General features: G+C 43.7%; 1 protein-coding gene across 3 annotated transcripts in view; it reads left to right on the top strand.

The window, feature by feature from the left end:
* LOC149322508 (acid-sensing ion channel 1) overlaps positions 1–24,561 on the top strand; it is a 257,089-nt gene that overhangs the window by 209,193 nt on the left and 23,335 nt on the right. The window contains exon 1 of one of the 3 annotated variants that reach the window (XM_089478940.1): positions 15,623–16,457. The exons of the other annotated variants lie outside the window; for them this stretch is intronic. Within the exon in view, the coding sequence (XP_089335066.1) occupies positions 15,921–16,457 (537 nt within the window). The 5' untranslated portion in view covers positions 15,623–15,920. Of the gene's footprint in view, positions 1–15,622; positions 16,458–24,561 lie in introns of those variants that run through there. 3 annotated transcript variants of the gene reach the window in all.

Raw genomic sequence — 24,561 nt, 5'->3', positions numbered from 1 at the left:
TAAAATAGAAAAGGTGCATCATGTCAAAAGAAGTAAATGTTTCTTTGGTTATACCAGGATCATATTTATATATCCATATTCCTCTGCATAAAGCTTTTGATATCATTGAAAGCACCTTAACTATTAAGGGAAGATGCCGGGAAACATCTAACCCATTTATTTATTATGACTCTGGCAGAGAGAGAACACTACATAAGAAATGATTTGGAAAAGGGGGGATCTTGGATTTTTTGTGGTTCAATAAATCTTCTGTACACCTTCTCTAGTCTTCCTCGCTGATCAGTATTGGGTGCCATCACCCTCTTTCATGGTTCTGAATATAAAAATCCCGTAACAAGCTTTCTCAAGGACAACGTAAAGTCAGTTTTCTAAAAGGCTTGACTAAACATTGGACACTCTATGAAAGATTGTAGGCTGCCAGAGGTCCCCAGTCCCTTCCTCACTCCCCCTCCATGTTCAACTGAGGGCTAAACTAGGTGGGGCAGTGGCAGATCCACCTATTTCAAAGCAGATTTGCCCCAGTAAAAGAGAAACAGGTGGGTCTGCTCTTAACAACCAGGGACGTACAGAGGGAAGAAATGCTGAACCCTTTCCCCAACATCTTCTCTTGAAAACTCCTCTTGTCGATTCCCCACCCCGAGGTTGCATCTACACAGCAGAATTAATGCTGACACCGCTTTAACTGCCGTAGCTCCAGGCTATGGAATTCTGGAATTTGTAGTTTTGTGAGATATTTAGCCTTTTTTGTCAGAGAGCTCTGGTGGCACAGCAAACTACAAATCCCAGAATTCCATAGGGTGGAGCCATGACAGTTAAAGCAGTGTCAACCTGCATTAATTCTGCAGTGTGGCAGTAGCCTGTGACGCAAGCACATTTCCCATAGTAAAGCTCAACTGAGGAGCCAAACTACTGGAAGGAACATACCCAGACAAAGGGCAGTGAGAAGAGGTCCGCACTCTTGACCCCATCATCATTATCATCAGGGCATTTCCTTTATCTTATGGAGGGTTGGGTATTCCACACCTCCTTTTCAGCCCTTCATTGTTTGGAACTGAGATAAGAGTTGTTCTCAGTGCTCATAGTGGCTACAGGCAGGGCAAACAGAGGAACCTTCCCAGTGAAAGAGGGTTGTTCAGGACTGCATGGTTTCCCTCTGAAAGGAGGTGGGTGCTTTTTAACATTTTCTACCATCATTTCTGACCCACAACACTTTGCACCATAAATCAGATAAGGAGAAAACACAGAACAGGTCGCAAAACATAAAATAAAAGTGTAGGTGCCTAAACTACACCTGACTACTAGAATAGAGGCAAGATGGGCAACAGTGGCCCTCCAGAAGTGTTTGAAATTGCCATTCCCCTAATCCTTGGTCAACACTGGCTATGTGGCATAGGGCTTATTGTCCAAAATATCTAGAAATCCTCAGTCGCCCAGCTTGCACTAAAGCTGCACAATTAGCCAGTCAGTGGCTACTAACATTTGGGAGAACTAGGAAGTTGGAATCCTCACATATACCAGATATATATTTCATGGAAAAGAATAAGAAATAGTCAGATAGAAAGTACATTAAACATTATTTGTTGCAGCCATTTTATTACATCTCTTTAATACTATATTTAAGACTTTCAGAGGATGTTGATGTGTTTTAAGTTTCTGAATATTTTTAGTATGTTCAAGCTCCACTTTTGCTTTAGTTCAAAGGGAGGTGGAAGAAGAAAATAATATTTCCTTGTGTGATCTGCAACATCTGATTCACCATTTATCCAAGATGAAAGCTTCTGTCTAGATGACAGTTAAGCTTTCATCCTAGCACATCTTTCTCCACCCTTTCCAAAGAAATTTCTAGAGGCCACCGCCCTTCCTGAGCAGGCTGGTTCAGGCCAGACCAGACATATTTTTCTTTCCCTTTCCCCCACCAAGTGCTACCTGCCAAGGGAACATATGGAGGTGGAGGCTTGTTTAAAATAGCTTTTGTGAATCTATGTTTAGGCCTGACAGTAATCTGGCAGTTTCTAGGAGGTTTCTGTCTTTGGTCCAGATATTCAAGGAGACAAGACAAATTTCTCCTCCTCCTCGCATCCCTTCTGCTTCTCCTCAGCCAACATTTTTCAGAAGTAGACTTCAAGTCTCAGGTGGCAAACCTTTGGAGCTCTGGCCGTTCTGAACTTCATCTCCCAGAAGCCCTGGGCAGCATGTCTAATGGTAAGGATTATGGGAATTGTAGTTCAAAAACATCTGGAAAGCCAAAGGTCTCCACCCGTATTTTAGATGAATTCCTAGATTTAGATTCTGTCACCAACAAAACTGCTAAGCCTAGTCCTCTGGCTCCACCTCTTGCTTCCCATGGGCTTCACCCCCAGTACCAGAATTTCTGTTTCAAAATTTAGGCACCACAGTTGGTCTGTACTCATCTAATGCTATGTCACTATGACACAGAACTGTATGGAAAACTTAATACTCCAATTCAAAAAGTGTGAGCTATACAAGCATCAGTGTATGTGCGGTCTCCCATTTATGGGGTTATATTCTGTCCTTTACTTTTCAGTTCTCTTGTTATTGTTTTTGTGTGCCTCCAAATCATTTCTGACTTATGATGACCCTAAAACAAACCTATCATAAGGTTTTCTTGGCAATACAGTTTTCTTATTTTGTGTTGCCCACCCTCTGGAAGTCCTGGAACTTCTATTCTGCTGGTTTGATGCCCTCTGATGGCCATAATCTGTATGTACACCCACATACAGACCCCACGCATTAAGTTTATTGCATTTTCAACAGATACGAAGTCTATTGAACCTTGAATATTGTTCAGATATTTAAGAGCTACTATCATCAGCAAAAGAGCCTAGTTAGACAATTTGTCAGTAATAACCTATAATTACTGTACTTTCACTGTTATGTGTTGTTAATGTTTCTGTAAGTAGAGCCTGTAAAACAAGGGCCTTACAAGTGAAGCCATGCAGAAATTACCGAGTAGCAGGAAGGGATGAGTTGGACCTCTTCTTATCGCCCACATCAAAGAACCTGCACATGTTCGCATGCACAGACACCCAGTCTTACATATACTCAGGCATATTTGCTGCCAGATAGATATAAAATGTTCTCTGCTCTCATAAGTACACATGTACACACACCTCGAAGTTCTGATCCCCTAGTTTCAGAGCTTTCACTCGCATTAATGAGAGATGGAGTTGTCCTCCAACATTTCAAAGATGATACATGTAGCCAAGCAACATCAGAGTGTGGTCAACATGGCAAATGTTATTAATGATAAGTCTCCAGACTATTTCAAATACTAAAAGCAAGCAAACAGCTAAAATAATAAAATACCAGAAGTTATATACAATTAAAACAAATGATCATAAAAAGGTCACTCAGGCGCTTTCCAGACCGCCCAAAAGGGCGGTCTGGAAAGCACCCTCATTTGCTGCACGGAGCAGCTTCAGTGGCCAAACTGCGCGACTGCTCCACGCAGCAAAAAGAAGCTGCAAAAAGCAGCTTCTTTTTGCAGCGCCATTATGATGCCACAAAGCACCAATGGTGCATTTGCAACGTCATAATGGTGCTGAGCCATGCGGACGCTAAGCGTCTGCTATGTCAAGATGGCGGTGCCCATGTAGAATGGGCACTGCCATTTTGTACGTGCTCAGCACGTACTAGGGTTAGGGGCGTCCGGAAAGGACACCCCTTTGTAACCCTAGTACATGCCAAACACGTACTTTTTGCCTGTGCAGAACGGGCCTCAGTCTCTCTGTGCAAGAAAAAAAATTAGCTAACTCTTTTTCTTCTTCTTGCTTCTTTGGGGTAGCTGCTTTGACAGCAAAAAGGGGAACCTATGAGTCAGAAAGGGGTTGTTATAAGAGTCCTTGTAACAAGAAAGTCGGTTAGCTCTCATCATCTCTCTCACCCTAACTTCCTAAAAATAGGGCTAAATAATACTCTCTGATACTGGCCTAAAACTGACAGTGCAGTAAATAATGTGCTAGATCTACTTTTGAAGCCCCACATATACAAAGTCTGTCTTGTACAGGGATGCCTTAAAATTATTAATGAGGAAAAACATACAAGCTGGGAAAGACTGCAGCAATTTGCTTTTTATTGTGGGAGTGGCAGTCTACTGGGGAGGGCACAATTCTGCCTCCTCCTCTCCTCGCAGCTGAGTTAACTGAGTGCAAACTATTTTTGCACTTTGCACTAAGTTTGCAGCAGCTGAAGTAAACTCAGGACAAAGGGAAAGAGTGGGAGGAGGAGAGAGAAACTGGAACATTTTAAAAGCAGCTGTAAAGTAGATTAATTGAGTCTTTGTCTGTCAAATCAGGATGGTTGGAAGGTTCTAAGAACTCATTTCCATCCCTTCTTACTATTTAAAGGGGCAAGTGATCTGCACCAGCCTAAAGATCTGTCACCTAGCAAAGACTATGGAATATTGCCAACACATGATTTGAAGTTACATGGCTTTAAGGAAATGAGACAGATTCATAGAAGAAGAGGATTTTGTTGGCTGTATAGGGTGACTGGACAGTAAAACAGAGCTAGGAAAATTACTTTTTAAAAGTAATTTGCTCCCCTTACTTGTCACAGTGTTTGAAAAACCTGTTAGCTGCTACTCATTAGAAAGCTGAAAATGTAAGTTCCTGTGTCACTCTTTTGTTCTGTGTCACTCATTGCTTTGTCATTACTTTTTTGTGTATATAGGGCAGGATAAGGGAATGGTATAAAACAAGGGGGAGGGATCTTGTCAAATTGTCTCTAAAAATACCCATTCAATGTGAAATATGATTTCATTCCGTGTCCATTACCTAAGTCATAACTAGTTACAGGCTGTTTCATTCCACTTTTAATCTCTGCAGTGAATCTCCTGCACCTTCAATAGTTATGGCAAAAAGGGAGGTTCAGGAGGAATCTCTTGCCTGAGAAGCAAGAGCAGCCAACATTCCCTCTTCCCCACAGACGTTAAATAAAGGGGCAGGGACCTTTTCCTGGTCTACAGCTGGCCACTGTATGGATCATCTGTGTTCAGAAGTAGCTGCTGAGGGCTATCATTTGCTCATGATAGATGCAGGCTGCAGTTTCCCTTACATGTACTATAGGTCCAGAATGAGGAATCTGTGGCCCTCCAGATTTCATGGGACACCTTTTGTTATTGCCCCCCTACATACCTGTGCAAAGCTGGAAAAGTTGCAATTTTACCTTGCAACTCCTGGAATCCTCCAGCCAGCGTAGCCACTGGCTATTGGCTATGCTGTTTGGGGAATTGTAGGGAGTTATAGTTCAAAAATATAACTTTTCCAAGCTCTGTCCTTGTGCCCTGTGCTGACTCAGAGATGCTCTCCAGAAAAGTATTTACAATCTCTGTGCCCACTTGGTGGCAGCATCACTGTGTAAATCCAGCACACCACTAGGAAGGGACAAGAATTTTACTTCTCTATCTGGTTACTGGGGGTCTATGATGCCCTGTAAAAGCTTAAAAAGAAATCCTGCTGGAGTAGTGCTGCCTTTTTTCTTTTTTTGGCATTAGGGGCCCTTCAGCACTGGGGAGTAAAATGTCATTTTGGGAGGAACAGCCTTTAACATTTATTTAATTTTGTCCTGTCTTCATTTCAACTGCTTTTCAAAGTAGCTTACAGCAGTAAAATACAGTAAAATAACAATAGAACAACATAGTATCATAGAAGTTTGAATCCTATCCAACTCCCTGCCATGCAGGAACACACAATCAAAGCACCCCCATCAGATGGCCATCCAGCTTCTGTTTAAAAACTTCCAAAGGAGACTCCACCACACTCTGAGAGAAAAAAAAACAAAGTTAGAAATATAAAAAGAAGACAGACTGACTCTCTCAGTAAAACTGAGTTCATTGAGTTAAACCTTTTGCACCATATCTACAGTGGCTAAAAGACACCTTATGGACCAGAGCAATATTGGTAGGAATAAACATGTCTTCTCTACTAGCAGGTGGCCAGGGACATGGCTGAATGACCTCCCTTGGCAAGGAGCTTCAGGATCTGGGGGTTGCTACCAAGGAGGCACTCTTTTCTTCTTGCCAAACCCCTTCAGACACTAATAGATCAGGAGGAAAGGCCTCTCTTGGGGCTCTTAAAACCTAGGCAGACTTTAATGGGACAATGAGGTCTTTCAGATGCCCTGAGACTCCCAAGCATGGTCCGTGACCCAGTGAAGCACTTGAAGTGTGAGAGCCACTTGCTCCTGGTAAACAGTCCCTGTCTGCCACATCACAATAAGTGGAAGCTTCTATATCCTCCAACTGATTTGGCAGTGACAGTCCCAATTAATCCTCTGCCATTGCAATTTTTCATCTGATTTTAAAGTGTCCCAGCTTCTCTCTCCTCCTCCTCCCACTTTCCCTCTTTTGTCTTCAGCTTGCATCAGTTGCAAAAGGAGTCTTGTACTTAGTTAACTCATCAAGAGGGAAGGGAGAGGATCAAAGGAGGAAGATTCTTGCCATTCCCCCATAAAGCAAACTGCTGCAGCCTCTCCTAGCTTGTGTGTTGTTCCTCATTATTAACTCTTGCCATCTTGGTCACCCACCAGTGTTGCTTGGCCACATGTGTCCCTGTTATCATCTGTGAAACATTGGAGAGTATGAATTTCCAAACACTTTCAAAGGCAGTCCCAGGTAGAATATGTTACAGAAGTGATGCAAAGTGGGCATAAATGGCATCCCTTGGCTTTAACCTGGGCATTTCATAGCTAGTTATGACAACCACAAGGTATTTGGAAACAAAACAGGTTGGAACAGCTCCTACACCTTCAACAGCTGCATAAAAGAGAGAATTTGAACAGGTAAAACACATTGTAGTGATGTGAGCAAAAGCTGCACTAGATCAAATTCCCCCCTCTACACAACCTCATCAAATAAATAAAGAGTTCTGGTTGTTTTCAGAACAGGTATAGGATATTTCTGTAGCTCTGGAAGAGAATTCCCACCCATATTCCCAGCGCAGATACCCCTCAGCTCACAATACAATCAGAAGAAGTTAAATGCACTTCTGGTTTTAGTATAGTGGTTTCTTGGTATTCTCTAGGCTATGGTTCCAGGATTCCCCATGGATACAAAAATTTGTGTATGTTCCAGTCCCATTATATACAATGACATAGTAAAATTATGCCCCTTACATAAAATGGTAAGATCAAAATTTACTTTATGGGTTTTATTTTAATATTTTCAAGCTGTTGATAATTAGGATAATAATAATGAGGACTGATTATACTATTAAACAAGGTGCCTGGCGCTGTGAGTCTTGTTTTAAACGCAAGTTGCACTTCTTGAAACTTGAAAAACCAGCTGGTGGAGCTTCCAAGTGGACAAATTTTTTAAAAGTAGGACTATATGTAGTCCACAGACCATGGGCTCCCAGACCCTAATTTGAAACAGAAGAAGCTACAGGATAATAAATTAAATTGGTTGCTCATCTAGCCAAGTATTGTCTATATTCTGCTAAGGAGCAGCTGTCCTTAGTCTCAGGCATAATAAGAGTGATTCATCTGCAACCTGATCTTCTTTTAAGAAACAAAAATCAAAAGCTGAAGATACCAAGGACTGAATATGTTAGTTTCTGTATGCAAGGTCTGAGTTCCACCAGTTCTCAAATTATAGAAGAAAGGGGAGTATAGCTCTCTTACCTTCATGCCAGCCTCCCTCAGCAATTGTTTTTAGAATGCTACAAATCTGTCTAAACATGCAGGAGAGAGAGTAGGGCTTCCAGATTTCCTTAAAGAGTCTCCTGTTTAACCTTTCTTCTGTAGTATGAGCACTGGACTATACTTACTGTAAATGTACAAAAGGGACTCTCTCCTGTCTGATCTTGGAAGTTCAGCAGTTAGGCCTAGCTAGTTCTTGGAAAGGAGACCTCCATGGAAACCCAAATGCTTAGGACTATATTCAGAGGAAGGTAATGCCAAAACACATCTGAATAAATTTTGTGAAGAAAATCCTAGGATATATTCACCATAAAGCAGAGTTGACTAGAAGACATGTAGCAGCATTAAGCTCTACTGCTAAGCTGTAGTTCCCTGTATAAACATGTGATCTAACACAAAAAACAATGCATAGGCTGCCTTTGTTTCTTTCTCCCCTGCCCCCCCCCTTTGATTTCATACCATTTAGCTGAGCAAAGCATCATTCTGCTAAGCTCAGCAACCTATAAAGATTAAGAGGCACTCAGCTGGATCAGAGAATAAATGTCCTTGATCAGACTCAGCTGATGGTGATTCACTGTCAGGATCAAAATCAGGTAAAGATGTCAGCTCAACTGACCAGAGAAGGAGAAAAGGACCCCAGCCTGGCCTGTGTAGCTGTTGTGCCTTTTACAACAGCCTGATCTATAGAACTCAAAAAAACTGCCATGGTAGTGGAGAAGCACACACACACTCATGTCTACAGGCCAAGTAGCTGTTAAAGGCACAGGAACAGAGTCTGCCATCATTAGGAAATACCAGAAAGGAAGTTTCTGCCAAGTTAGATGGGGGAGCACATGGATACCTTGGTCATTCTTGCTTTATGTTTATGGAACATTGCATGGCTAGAATTGTGTTAGTTAGTTTGACTGATGGAGGGTTATGCAGAACCTGGAAGTAATTTGTTTGATTATCTGCAACAAATTACTTTCTGGAGAGGCAGGCCCATAGGCACTGATTTTACCCCCAGAACTTCCAATCATGTTAAAAAGTTTGGGGGATCTGTTGTTATTTCCTGCCATGTCGACTTTGACTGAACTTTAAAACTGACTCAAGTGTCCTGGCCTGCAGCCAGGATGTGGGATAGAGGTGGGGATTATTGCATGCTCCTTCTTATTAGTGGCTTAGGAGTGGCTAGAGGTAGCGTGGAAGTGATGTCCTGGCGCCGCACGAGGGTGCCTGGGTAGGGTTGCCATAAGTCAAATATAGGACACAGTTTTAATAAATGGAGGACACGCGAAAAAAATTGATGATTTTTTAAAAATGTTAATATAAATGCATGTTTCTTAGGCATGATCAAAATGGAGGACATTTTGAAATTTGACAGAAGAGGACATGTCCTGGAAAAGGAGGAGGACGTCTGGTCACTTTGTCTCTGGTCCAAAATACACTGCAGAAATAAAACAATGCTGGGCTGAAATGCCCAGAGTTCCTCACCAAAGCTGCATCCACACTGAGGGAATAATCCAGTTCGAGAGTGACTTAACTGTCTTGGGTTAGTGCTGGGGAATGCTGGGAATTGTACTACACTGTGGCCCCAGAGCTATCTCTGACAGGGAGTCACAACGTAGTGTGAACTGCAGTGCCCAGAATGCCTCACCAGGTGCATCCACACTGAGGAAATGGTCCAGTTTGAGACTGCTCAGTGCTGGGGAATCCTGGGAATTGTAGTCTATTGTGGCCTCAGAGCCATCTCTGACAGAGAAGTCTCAATGTCTCCCAAACACTAGCATTCCCAGGATTCCCTACCATTGAGTTAAAGCAGACTCAAAGTGGGTTATTATTCCTGCAGTGTGTGAGAGAGATAGAAAGGCTAAGGACTAGATTCATTCATTAACTCACAAAAGGAGGATATCTGTGTCCAAAACATACTGCTTTGACTGCCAGGGCTCAGTGCTATGGAATCCTGGGAATTGTAGTTTATTGTGGCACCAGAGCTCTCTGACAGAGAAGGCCAAATGCCTCACAGACACCAGAATTCCAGAGCATTGAGCCCTGGCAGTCAAAGTTAGAAGAAATACACAGGGGCAAAATAAATATTGAAAATGGCCACGCACCTCCTCTTCCTCATCATCATCATCATCCTCGCCTCGGTGCCAAAGGAAATGGCCCTCTCCCCCCTGCTGCTTTGCTGGGACCGGTCCACATAGGGACCAAACAGAGGAGGAGCTCCTCTTCCTGAGTCTGGCAACCTCCTGTTGCCAACAAGTCTCGAAGATAATTCCCCAAACGTTTGGCCAAAACTCACCAAATCCCCCCCATATCTCACCAAATATTCAGTCAAAATCCCTGAAAAGTCCCTGTTGCCTTAGATGGTGCTGCAAAAAACCACACAACACCAACTTGGAAGAAAGGCCACAACTTTATTAGCAAGCCATTGGTATGGGTTCGCACAAAGCATGAGGTCAGGATCTGCGAAATCAAACAACCCGATGTTGTCTGATTAACCAACCTGGCACCCACCAGGCGCTTGGGATGACCTAGGGGCTAAGGAACACAAATTGACCGCAAACCATGCCATGCGTTCACATATTTACTAAGCCCCTAGTCACCGGGAGGCGCACCCGCGTTATGGCCCCCGCAATGGCCATACACCTGCCCAATTCGCCCCCGGGTACCTAGTGACTCCCAGACCAGAGCACCATGGCCCTGGTACCTACACCGTGCTGATCCTGGCCTATGCTGCCACCCAAAGTTGTGACAAAAAACCCACAAGACAGCAGTGGGTGGGCGGGGGAAGCTACTCCAGTCTTCCTCCCTTCCTTCTTGGCTCCGCTCCGTGCGAAGCCAAGCGCCGACTGAGGGGACAGGGCCAACAACACGGCCTAAAAAAGGCCTAGGCCCCGCCCCCTCCAACGTGCAGTGCGGGGCTCCTCCTCCAGGGCAGCCCAACCAATGAGCTGCCCTGGAGGACCGGAAGTCCCGCACCACAAAGTCCGGCTCCCAGAGCGTCGCGGGGCAGAAGGGCCGCCCCTTCCACCCCGCGCACCAATAGGGAGCCGGGCAAGCCCCAGAGCATTCTGGGGCTTGTAGTTTCTTCGGCAAAACGGCCTGCCCCGCAGCGAGGCGGCCGTGATTAATGTTAATATGGCAATAAAACGTAGCCCTAATTGAATAAAAATAATTGGAACTTATTTCAACTCTCAAAATTACCATTAAAACCAAACACCAAAATCACACCAAAGGCTCTGAAAAGTACCCATTTTGGTGTGAAAGTCACCAGATTGGCAACAGGCCGGGAGTCAAGGAGGAAACGGTGCAGGGACACCCCCTAGTGGTGAAAAACCGGGAATGTCCCGCCGGCAGGAGGGTTATGGCAACCCTATGCCTGGGGCACCCTTTCCACGGCGCCAGAAGGAGCTACGAAACGGAGCTCCTTCCAAGTTTGTGTCGCTGGCGCAGCCTTTACATGGCTGTGCCAGCAACACAAATGAGAAAGGGGCCAAGCGGCCCCTTTCTCTTTGTCCCCACCGCTGTCGGTTGTCCTTGGGGCATGAAGCCCCAAGGACACCCCTTTCCAGGCCGCAGGGAAGCAGCCTTTTGCTGCTTCCCCGCGGCCTAGAAAGTGGCGGATCGGGGCCTCAGAGGCTGCCGCTGTGGCAGCTGAGGCCCCGATCAGGCGGGGAAAGGGGCGGGTACAGACCGCCCCAAAAGGGCGGTCTGTAAACCGCCATTGCTTAGCCATTGCAGGAAGCATAGAGCCAGCCACACTTCCTGCACTATTTTAGAAGAAGCAGTACTTCTCTGCTTCACAGGACCCTTGTTTGATGCCTTTAAAATAGAAGAACCAAGCCACCCTGTATATATTGTAGTTAAAGTAGGAGATGGCATTCCCTCCAAGCTCCTTGCTGATGACTAGCATATTCTTGGATTTCTAATGCATAACATGACATTTTACATTCAACGTAATTTTTCCAAGCTCTGGGCATGCCTGTATGACTCTACACACACATGCATTGAAGTCTTTTAGTTGTTCTAAATGTATAGTACTTCTTAGATTACATCTTTGTATTACTCTCTTATACACACATCCCAGTGACATCTATTAAGGTCATTATGAATTTTGATCCTCTCCTCTGGGGTATTAGCTACTCTTCCTAATTTGGTGTCATCTGCAAAGTTGATAAGCATATCCTCTGTTCCTTCATCCAAGTCATTGATACAGCTGTTGAATAGCACTGGGCCTAGGACAGAACCCTGTGGCACCCCACTGGTCACTTCTCTCCAAAATGAAGAGGAGCCATTGTTGAGCACCCTTTAGGTTCGGCCGGTCAATCAATTGCAAATCCACCTAACAGTAACAGTAGCATTGTCCAGGCCACATTTTACTAGCTTGTATTCAGGAATATCATGGGAGATCTTGTCGAAGGCCTTACTGAAATCAAGATATGGTACATCCACAGCATTTCCTTCATGTACCAAGCTGGGGATTTTATCCAAAAAAGAGAAAAGATTAGTCTGGCATGACTTGTTTTTGTGAAACCCATCTTGACTTTTTGCAGTTATGGCATTCCTTTCTAAATGCTTACAGACTCTCTGTTTAATGATCTGCTCTAGAATTTTTGCTGGTATTGATGTCAAGTTAACTGGCTGGTAATTGTTTGGATCCTCTTTTTTCCCCTTTTTGAAGATGGGGACACTGTTTGCCTTCCTCCAGTCTGCTTGGACTTTGTCTGTTCTCCAGGAGTTCTCAAAGAATATTGCCAGTGGCTCTGAGATTATTTCTGCCTGTTCTTTTAATAACCTTGGATGTAGTTTATCTGTCGCTGGAGACTTGAATTCATTTACATTAACCAGCTATTCCTATACTAGTTCTTTACTTATTCTGTCCTGCATTTCCCCTATTGCATCCTCTGCTCCATTCAGGGACTGCAAGTCTAAATCTATAAGGTCTAACTTCTCCAACTAAAAATTATTTCATATAGTTCTATTAACCCAGTCCTACTAGAATCATAGAGTTGGAAGAGATCTCAAGAGCCCTCGCCCAACCCCCTGCCATGCAGGAATACACAATTAAAGCACCCCTGTTTTAATTATCCAATTACCCCAACTACTAACTATCCAAACCCACAGTTATCATATTGTTTCCTTTCTTTTCTGCAAAAAGACTATTTTTATTCATATAAAAGTTATCCCCCTCCATTTAATCAGCATATTTTTCCAAAACATTTTATTATTTTGTTAATTATAGACTTACAGAGTTGAGATAAACTATCTAGTCAAAGCCCTTGCCATGTAAGAATTCACAGGTAAAACACTCCTAAAAGATAGCCATCCAATTGCCCTTTAAAAGCATTCAATAAAAAAAATTCCAGGGTAGTCCATTCTACTGTCAAAGGGTTGTTGGAAAATTAAAATCCTTCATAATGTTTAGATGGAATATATTTTGTTATAATTTAAATCCATTGGTTCATGTTCTAGTATCTGGAGCAGCCAAAAACAACCTTCCCTTTTCTTCTACATGGCATACCTTCAGACATTTAAAGATAGCTATCACATCACTTCTCCATCTCCTCAAGTTTTATTATTTTAAAACTGTTTGTTTTTATTTCCGGGAAATGCAGAACAGTCTATTACATCCATGCAACCTTCAGGTCAGAACAAACAAACACAAATAGCATTTCTTGCCAGCCAGGCAGCCAGGATGGGTCGTTCATGCACCTCTGGGTGGGCCAGGCTGAATTAACAGATGTTGGGATTACACTGAAAAGACATTCTGGGACTCTGCATGCCTGAAGCTTTTATATATTCCTCTGTACGTATGCTCATGTGAACATGGAACTGTTCAAATGCAGCCTCCGCCTCCCCACCCACCCACCCACCCACACTGTATGCACAACCTGTTTCGCTTCCATCTGTCGCATCACACTCCGTCCCAGAAATCAGCACAGTGTGGATCTCCTTTTGAGGTTCTGAGGCTGCTGACATTCAAAAACAGAACTGTGTCCAGCTTGTGATTTGTGAAGCCAAACACAGCCCACCAGCCACAGCCTGAAGGAAATGCTTTGACAAGCCTTCTGTTTTTGAAACCCCAGGCAGGCCACTACATGTGGACGATGGTGGGCCTGGTTGACCAAAGACATTGTGCTGCCTGAGGCAGAACAGCAAATGGAACTGAGTCATCCTCCTGACCCAAGACAAGGCTCTAGAGTCCAGCCAAGATATTTTGGCAGAGGGAAGCAGAAAACCTTACAAGCACGTCTTTCTATCCCAAGAAACAGAAATACAGTAATTTGTTGTTATGTGCCTTCAAGTTGACTCCAACTTATGGTGACCTTATCCTAGGGCTCTCTTGTCAAGATTGATTCAGAGGAGGTTTACCATTGCTTTCCAAAGTAAATAACCAACAATTTGCTACCCTTTCATGATGTCTAAAATCTGTTTCACTCCTCCTTGTATCTTGGGAAAATTACATTTTTGATTACAACTCCTACTATCTGTGCTTGGCAGGGGTTTCAGGGGGTTGTAATCTGAAAAAGTTAATTTTCCCATCTCTCTTCTGCCTATTGGTAGGACTAACCTTGCTGATTAATAGTATTCAGCCTGGTGGTACATGGACTGTACTGGTCTATCCAAATTACTAGGGTAATATAAACCATATTCATCAGTTATGTGATGAAAAGCAAGTATTGGAATTACATGAAAGTTTCAAAGATGGGCAATGAATTATTTCATTTTATTTGAATATTTCATCTAAATTTCTCCTCAAGACCATCAGTAGAACTGAACTGTAAAATCCCTTGAAAAGACATTTTAATAAATAAACGCAAATGTCAACTATTCCACTTGCCCATTCAACATTAGTCTAAACTGTCCCCCTTGATACAAAGCAAAATTTAAGTGAGAGGTTTCGAAAAGTGTCGTGACTGTTCTATCTGCTGGAAGAGGGAACTTCCACATTTGAGAGTAGTCACTGGAGGGGAGAATCCTGGACACACGTAGTTGGGGAAAGCCCACCAAACAGAGTGGGACTTACTTCTGTATAAATATTCATGGATTTCCATGTGAGAATTCGACTCTAGAAAAGAAAAAACAAACCATGTTACCCAAATTTGCTCTATGCTTCTCATGTCAATCCCAGAGCTAGCAACTTTGCCTGGATAGCACCCTCCACAAATGTCTGGGATTGTCCACACACTCACATGTGTACAGAAGAGAAAGAAAGAGAAAGACTCCACACAAACATAAACGCACCTTCTTGGCTGTTCAAAATACAAGTGGTTGACCTGTGCCTACAACTGTAAATAGAAGGAAATGCAAGGAATATGTTTCTATCCCTTGCCAAGAAAACTTTGTAGAGCACAGGTGTCATCCTCAGAGTTTTGGACTACATGTCCCATCAGTCCCAGCCAATCATCAGGTATGGTGGGGATCATAATCAGAAGCATCTAGACAGCAGGTTTCCCACATCTCTAACAGAGGCTACCCAGTACAATAGCAGAAAGACTTGAGTGGATAGCATTCATGTGGATGTGGCAAGCTCAGAGTGGTTTAATGACACTTTTCACTAGCTGAAAAGGAGCTTTTCAAATCAGGAACTGACTACAGGGGAGGGTAGGATTGCTCCTGGACTTGGTCTCTACTCAGGTGACATTTCATGCCAACTAGGTGTGCTGTCTGTCTGTCCTCCCTCTCAGTTTTTGTCTTTCTTTCCCTCCCTCCTTTCCTCTTCCCTGTAGTGTTCTAGCTTCCATCATCCTAATCTCTGTGCCTTCCACCCCTCTGTCAAAAACTCTCTTTCCCATTACCAGCTCCCTTCCACCCTCATTCATCCTCTCTCTCTCCCCACCCACCCACTCACCCACCTTCCTGCCTTTTCCCTCTCTCTCCTCCTTGCCTCTTCTCTGCCTCTCCCTGCCTGATTTGGCTCTGGCACACTCTAGGTGGCTTTCTGGATGCCTGAGCCAGACATTTCTTGAGACACACAGCTCTGCACAGCTCAGCAGAGCACAGCACCTGCTGCTTTCTCCTTAGAGCCAGTAGATGCTGCTGGTGTACTGAGAGCTACAGGCAACTCTCACAAGCATCTCCCCATCCCTGAGCCCACTCTCTCACTCTCAGAAGGATCAGCCGAAGCCAGCTGAGGTGCAAGTTGACAGGAAGAAGCAAGGAAGTGAGCTAGTGTAACAAGGAGGAGCTGGCTGGCTAAACTAGGAATCTGCTCTGACGGCTAGTGTCCTGCTTCCCGTCCTGCTAGCACAGACGGCAGCTGGACGGGCCATGTCATGGACCCATCCTCTCTCTTCTCCCTGAGGCAAACGACGTTCCACGGACTCCGCCATGTCTTCTCACCGCACCTTTCGTGCCCCCACCGAGCTTTCTGGCTCATGGCCTTCCTGGCCTCCTTGGCCTTGCTGCTCACCTGGTCCTCCAATCGCATCCACTACTTGTTCTCCTGGCCTGTTCAAACCAAGGTGCACCTCCTCTATGCCCGCAACCTCACCTTCCCAGCTGTCACCCTCTGCAACAGCAACCTGCTCCGGGTACGACGCATGAGCCGGGCAGACCTCCACCTGGGCGGCTACTGGCTTGGACTCCTCAGGAAGAACCTCCAGCCGGTGCCAGCCATCTGGACCCTGCTGAAAGACCCACGGTGGCTCTGGCTGGGGGCCCTGCTGAACTTCTCCCATTACCTGCCACCGTCGCCACCTGAAGACCAGTCCACGCGACACCTCTTGGACAGGCTGGGCCACCAGCTGGAGGAAATGCTCCTCTCCTGCCGCTTTCAGGGCCAGCACTGTGGCCCCCACAACTTCACGACTGTGAGTCAGGGTGGCAAAAGGGGACTGAGGGGGGTCAATGACATCAAAACTCAAGATCATGTGATTTTTAAAATAGAGAGGCAGTGTTCAGGATCTGCAATAGAGAAAGTGCAATTGAAAAGGGGCTGTTCTCATATCAAGATCCTCAAGCATAGGGAGAAGGGATTTAGCTTAGACCCTGCAGGACACAGGTTTCTTCCTGAGAGCCAGAAAGAGAGAGCAAGAAGACGTTTGGGGATTGTTCCCAAGACCCAAAGTTTAGGCTTCTTGTCAAAGTCTGTGTTACTTCTTCATGTTAATGTATCTAGAGTGGTGTGTACTAAGCAGAGATAGCAAGAGGATTTGGAACGGTAGCTGGACTTTGTCTCAAAAACTCTGGTCATGCTAGTTGGGGGATTCTGGCAATTGTAGACCCATAGGTAACTTTTTTCCACTTCTGTTGGCAAGTTAATTACCAAGTTGTCAGCAATCTAGGTTCAGAATTGTAGTGGGAATCCTACCCAAGGAGAGCATAGCAATCGTCCATTCTCCAATTTGTGGAGGTTACTGGGGAGGGTTGAGCTCATGCACTTTTCCCACTTAACTTTATGCAGTGGAGAGCATGAGGCTAAATGTTATATTTCCCCCCTTTCTCTTCCCCCAAACTGCATGAGGGCTTAGAGCACCTGAATCAGGCTGCCATTAAAGCAAACCACAGACCCCTCCCCGCTACTTCTGAATCCCATTGTCAAAGTGAACTGTGCTCAGTTCCAAAATTAAAGTAGAACAAAGTACAAAGGAAAATTCAAAGAGAGGGAGGGCGTATGAGTATGAGGTTCCTTGCAGTTCACATTTTGCAGAAAAGAATGAGAAAGAAAGAAAGAAAGAAAGAAAGAAAGAAAGAAAAGATCACAAAATAGGGTGTGATGTAGTGATTGAGTGTTTCACTATGATTCTTGAGAACAGAATAGCAATAGCAATAGCAGCTTCATAGCCCATAAAACCCACAAAAAACAATAGAGCTTCATACCACACTACACAGTCTCTAAGCACTTTACAACTGTAAGCTAATTGCCCCCAAGAAGCTCATTTTAGCGACCTCAGAAGGGTGCAAGGCTAAGTTGACTGTGGGCCTCTGCCTGGGTTTGAACTCACAACCTTGTGTTTTGTGAGGGCTCCTGGTGATTCAAATCCCCACTTGGGCACAGAAACCCAGCGGGTGCTCTTCAGCCTCAGTGGAGGCTTGCCAAGAAACCCCTGTGATAGAGTTCAAGGACGTAGCCAAGGGGGGGATCTTGGGGTCCGGACCCCCCCCCTTCCATTAGAAAAATGAATGGTGTGTGCTGCTGCGCCGCCACACCCAAGCCCCATTATAATGGTGGCACTTAGTCTGGACCCCCCCCCCCCCCTTTTCTAAAATCCTGGCTACGTCCCTGTAGAGTTGCCTTCAGGTCACCATAAGTCAGAAGTGACTTAAAGGCACATAACAGCAACAATGAAATTCCACATTTCAGTATGGTCCCCCCCCCCCTCTCTCTCACACACACACACACTCTGAGGAAAAATCCCTTTGTACATATATATCATTTACTTGTTTGAGTATATTTGCAGTTGTGGATCATGATAGGTTGTTAAATATAAATGTTTTTATTGTTTGTCTTTAAAATTATGTGTGACTGCATTTATTTGTTGTGTTGTTGTTGTTCAGAATGGTTGTCTAAATATCCTATCCTGTTCTCATCCTCCTGCTCTCCCGAAATTCCTTGTGTACAGGTAGTGGCACTGAGTGCAAAGCTGTCTTCGAAACAAAATGGGAATTCTGTCTCCGGCTGCAGGCTTACATTCACTTCCTTGGGGTCAGAAGCCTCACTGAATGCAGAGTGACCGTCTCATGAATAAACATAGACATAGTCAGGCTGCCCATTTTCATTCATGAAGTTCACTACTGCCTACAAGAGACACGTAGCGCTTTCCTCCAGCCATTTCAAAATTTGTCTCCTCTGTGCCAGAACTGATTTTTGGTACAAGTGTGGGAGGACATTTAAGCCTGTTCGTGATCAGTTGCTTAACTTCTCGTGCCAACAATGATTTATGCTTGTTCACAAGAGAAGCTGCAATTCTCATCCCTGATGATGAGAGCTGCAACGTGAAGTAAACCCTGTGGTATTTTTAAATGTGTCCTGTTTTCATTTTAACCCCTTCATTTTCAACATGTGTAGATGTACAATGTTTCCCAACAGTTGCTAAAGATCTTTGGCACCCATGGACCAGAAAATGCCTGTGGTTCTTCTAACTTTCCTAGTGTATATAGGAATGCTGGTGAGTTTATTATTTCAGCATGTTCCTTTCTAATAAATAGCCAGCCCAGGTATGATTTTAAAGGTGTGATTCTCATCTGGGGCAGTGTGGGGTGGGAGGCAGGCTTCGAAAGTTGTTGGCCTTCAACTGCCAGATGCTCAAATCAGCATGGTCAATGGAAAGAGATTCTGGGAATTATGCCAAGCAGCCTCCCTGAGTGAGAACCACTGCTTTAAAAGAGCTACACAGTAGAGCATCTTTTATTGACACCTGCTTTTGTAAAGAACTGTTGTTGTTTTGTGCCTCCAAGTCATTTTGGACTTATGGCAACCCTAAGGAGAACCTATCACAGGTTTTCTTGGCAAGTATCTTCATAGAATCATAAAATCATAGAGTTGGAAGAGACCACAAGGGCCATCCAGTCCAACCCCCTGCCATGCAGGCACTCTCCATCAAAACATCCCCAACAGATGGCCATCCAATCTCTGTTTAAAGATTTTCAAGTAGGGAGACTCCACTACACTCCGAGGCAGTTTGTTCCACTGTTGAACAGCCCTTACTGTCAGGAAGTTCCTCCTAATGTTGAGGTGGATTCTCTTTTCCTGAAGCTTGCATCCATTGTTCCGGGTCCTGTTCTCTGGAGCAGCAGAAAACAAGCTTGCTCCCTCATCAGTAAGACACCCCTTCAAATATTTAAACAGGGCTATCATATCACCTCTTAACCTTCTCTTCTTCAGGCTAAATATCCCCAGATCCCTAAGTCATTCCTCATAGGGCATGGTTTCCAGACCCTTCACCATTTTGGTCGCCCTCCTTTGGACATTCTCCAGTTTCTCAACATCCTTTTTGAATTGTGGTGCCCAGAACTGGACACAGTATTCCAGGTGGGGCCTGACCAAAGCAGAACAGAGTGGCACTTCAGAGGGGGTTTGCCATGCCATCTTCATGCCATTTTCAGCTGTTGGTTTTTTCTTTTCCCTGCTCCCTGATACTTTGCTGAGAGAATGTGACTTGCCCAAGGTCACCCAGTTTAGGGAATTTAGAGATTAGGGAATCAAGCCCTAATTTCCAGAGTTGTAGTCCAACACTCAAACTGCTACACCACACTGGGTCTGCTCCTCTAATTCTTACAGAATCCTAGGATATCTGCCTGCCCCCCTTCTCTCTCTCTCTCTCTCTTACACGCACACTGTCTGCCTGTCTGTCTGTCTGTCTCTGCTTCCATGAAGTTTTTCCCACTCATTAAGGTGTTCTTTACTGGACTTACCCTATGTCTGCCATGAGCAACTCCTTTTCAAGAGTGGCAATGATGTGCATTGGAGGACAGCCTGCCCTCCCTAAGCTAGCCTTGGCTGCCCTCCAGTGGAATACAGGATGCTGTCCTGTCACCTGAGTTCATGCAAAATCCTGCTACAAGTCCAGCTGTCACTGCTGTACAATATATAGAAAGTACCATCTTGACTCAGCCATCTGTTTTGAGCCACCCGTTCCCAGAGAAGCCTTTCTTCTGTTCCCATGTGTCTAAAGTCTTTTGTAAATCTGCTGAAGATTCTTTCATTTGCCCGGACTTTTACTGATATGGAATTTGCTACATTTTTCAGCTGTTGGTTTTTTCTTTTCCCTGCTCCCTGATACTTTGCATTCTCAGAAGTGCCTGGTGATTAAAAAAGAATGGCACAAAGGTAAAGCTGTTCTTATTTGGTTTTGCACCATCCTTTTTAAATTATCCTGTACTATTTGAGGAGTTCTGTAGAAATTCCTTAAAAAAAACTGTTTATTCCAGAGACTTTGTTGTTGTTTGCATTCAAGGCATTTCTGATTTACCTGTCCAAAAAAGTCATATCCCCCATGCCAGTTCATCACTTTATGACTGGCAACTGAATGCATGTACTTGCTCTGCTAAAAAGCCTGACATCGGAGGTGATAGTGCTGTTCATGGTATTAAATTTGTGATAGGCTCATTCATTCTGGCCAGTTATCATTTGCCACTGTACTCACACAGTGAGGGACACACATATAGGAAGCAACCATCCCACCACTATCTCCAAAATGCCCCCCTTTGCAAAGATTTGCCTCATTTTTATTTTTTGTTTTTCAAACGGAAACTTTTGTGATGTGTGGTGCAACTTTCCTTTCAAAATGAATCATTCCTGATTGCCCCTTTCATATGCCCCTCCCTCAACTGAGGGAAGAGATTAAAGAAAAGCTGATTTTTGCCATTTGTATAAATACATGTGCATTAAGCACATTTATGTTTATGCTGCATAAATTATTCTTTTCACCATCATAGGGAGGGACAAAGCCCCAGTGGAATCCAATTATATCCTTCACTGATAGAAGAGCATCTGCCAACGGAATGGAAGCAGTCTCCCCTCCCACAGTGAAGCCCCCTGCATGCCCAACATTTGCTCTGGTGCATTGGGGCACCTTCCAGAGTGGCTACTTGCGGTAGAATTGGGATTCCAAGGAAGAAGTGAACCCCACATTGTGTCACCTGAACTCCACTGATGATTTTGGATTTGGCTCTGCATAGAATTTTACTTTGCCTCCTGAAGCTTTGGAAAAAAATTGTGGGGGGAACTCTGAGTATCCCTCTTCCAGAATGGCTATTAGAGCAGGAATAGGCAGCTAGGGAAGGCTGGTCCCCCCAGGAGAAGCTACACCCCCAACCACACACAAAAAAAATAAACAGATTTCTCCCAAATGCCTTGTTAAAAACAGGAAGTTAAAAGAAGTCACTTTTTGTTTCAAAGGCCTCTCTTTGGCCCAGATTAACAGAAGGGACCCCCCCCCCCCCCGCACCAGTTCCCTAGCAGATACAGTCGGACCTTGGTATCCACAAGAGATCCATTCCAGACACCATGACCACCACTCCCATGGATATGAAAAAATGTGAGACCTCAAGACCTGTTGCCCCTAATGGTAGTGTGATATGCATGCATCCGATAACACAGTTGCATGCACTGTCATTGCAGACAATGGGGCTCGCCATCCGTGGATGGCAAGCCTGTGGATATCGAGGCTTTACTGTATTTAGGGGCAAATACCCCCTTCTGCCATTAACCAATGGCCATATTGGCTGGGGAATTCTGGGGAGTGTAGTCTTAAAAAGCAATGTTTCTGAGCTCTGGAAATCCTTCACAGCCTTTCTCACTCATTTCTGAGAAACACTGCACAAACATTTTCAGACCTTTCTTTATAGAGCTGAAGACAGAAAGAGTCAGGGCATAATACAGACAAGTATGATGGTATATAAATTGATGTTTGGAGATTTTAAGGAACAAATAGGGATGTATAATTCAGTATTAGTATTTTATTGACTGTTCAATCGCATTGTATTATTTTAATGATGTAATCCCACTTTGATCCTTGGAAGAGGCAGAACATATAATTATTATTATTATTATTATTATTATTATTATTATTATTATGTGGAGAAGGGGAACAGCTCACTAGTAGAACACATACTTTGCTTGCATGTGGTATCTGGCTCAATCCTCAGCATCTCTAGATAGAAGAACCTGGGTCTCAAACCCTAGATTCTGGGACAGGGAGGGGGAATCTAATGGCCCTCTAGATGTTGTTGGTCTGCACTTCCCAGCATTCTTAAATATTGCCTTTGCTAGCTAAGTTTGTTGGGGCTGGAAGAAGTCCAACAACATCTGGAAAGTCACAAGATTGCTACCCGTGCTCTAGGAGCTAGTGCTCTATCGCCAGGCATCATAGGCAGTACTGAGCTAGACAGTCCCATGCTCCATCTGACTCATTGTAAGACAGCTTCCTGTGTCTTCCTAATGTCCCTTTCATGTGAGTGATAGTGTTTGAAAACTAACTAGTGCTTCACTCTACACTCGACTCCTTTATAGCAAGGGAAAGAATACAATGGGCCCTTGTTATCTGCTGGGGTTTGGTTCCATAGATACCAAAATCTGTGAATACTCCCATTTCATAAAATACAATGGCATTGTGAAATGGTATCCCTTATATAAAATAGCAAAATCAAGGTTTACTTTATGGAATGTATATCTTTTTAGAATATTTTCAAGCCATAAATGGTTGAATCCATGGTAAAGAATACATAGATGTGAAGGGCCTACTCTATTTGCAACTATTCATTTCCAGGTTGAAAAATGGGAACCCCATTGGAAAGAATATTACAGCAGTAATACAGCAGACTTCTGCACAGGTTTCCCCAGTATTCAAATATTGCACAGTGTTCCAGAGGACTTATTCTGTGGAGGAATACATGTGTGGGGTGTGCACACAAAAAACATGTTTTCTATGCAGAAAACACTGTTTCTACAGAAACTTCTCTGCAGAATAATTCCTCTACAGCATTTCAGGATGTTTGAATACAAGTAGAATACTACAGAGGAATATTTATTTTCTCTTCAATAGGGAGCAAACTATAATAACCATTCACTCTTTCAAGTGAGGATGAAATAATCTGTTTACCTCCCTACTCCTTTATATTTGAAAGTACTCTGGTTTGACTGGATGGGGTCCTAAAGATTGTTCTAGTCTGATTTGTAATAAACGTTGAAATTCTCATGAGGAATTGCTTTGCTGTTAAAAGGGATTAGGAACCTGCATCTCCTCAGTCTCTGGCATTCTAAGAATCACACCACAGTGTCATTTATCTGAAATGAAAGCTAGAATAAATGATGAATAAATAATAATATGTTAATAAACATACTGAAAAATTTGTGCCCAAGCAAGCTCAATTTTATGTAAGGGCATGGAATGCAAATTAGGGTATGCGTTTATAACGTTGGTCTTTGAGGAAAGAAGACATCATTTACGTTGTTTCCACTTGTCACATTGAATGCCAAAATTGTGAAGCCTGCTTCCATGTCCATTGTCACTGGAAATCCTACCAAATATAGGGACTTCTGGACACTGGATATAAGGACACTGGAGGAAGGTGAAGGTGCTCACACACATATATGTGTAACACATACAGAGGGAGAGGGAGGGAGAGAGAGAGAGAGAGAGAGCATTCCTGAAGATATTGATAACTGCATTCCTTTCATTATTATAAGCTATAGAAAAGGAACTACAGCAAATGATCTTGAACTAAGCTGCTTTTTCTTTGCAATTTAGATTGCAGTGCTAAATGCTCTTACCAAAGAATTGAAGACCTATTAGATATACTGGCACTCATTTCTGAGCAAACATGCTTTGAATTGTTACATAACAACAAAATTCAAAGCATTTTTTCCATACAAGACCAGTTTTGCTGCATCCAGTAGACCTCCCTAGTATATTTGCTTAGGATTGCCACTTTAACCTCGAGTCTGTCCAAGAGTCCATGCTGTGAGTCTTTCCCTCTCTGTCAAAAATTCTCAGCCTCACCTCTGATCTGAAACCTGAAATAGGTACCCCTGTTATTGAATCCCTGCTTGTTCCTAAGGGTTTGCCAAGCATTCACATGAGCTTTCAAGCCAGCCTTTGTAGCCATAAGAGTTACTTGCTGCTGGTGTTTTTAAGAATACAAAAAGCTGAGGCAGTTCAAATCATTCTTCACATTCCTCCCACACACTTCTACTAAAGTGACAGTAGTCTTATAGAAGGGATATGCTGTTCAGATGTGTGTTATGAAACTTAGGCAGTCTTCCAAAGGCCCTGCCTTCATTTCCAGTGGTATTTCATGGCAGAAGCCTCATCATAATTCTAACTATTTTATAGCTTCCTTTTCTTCCCCTGGCAACCTAGAGACCTGTTTCATTTTAACTACCTTAGCAGATGAAAACGAGATACCTGTATCTAAAAGTTAAATCCAGGTCCTCACACCTTCTTAACAAAGCAGTGAATTCATTTGATGAAT

Source organism: Sceloporus occidentalis, unplaced genomic scaffold, assembly GCF_023333645.1.
Source record: "Sceloporus occidentalis isolate IW3139 unplaced genomic scaffold, rSceOcc1.0.p SCAF_1, whole genome shotgun sequence".
In the NCBI taxonomy this organism is placed as follows: Eukaryota; Metazoa; Chordata; class Lepidosauria; order Squamata; family Phrynosomatidae; genus Sceloporus; species Sceloporus occidentalis.
Note: the sequence above shows the minus strand (reverse complement) of the source record. Positions and strands in the feature narration are given on the sequence as shown.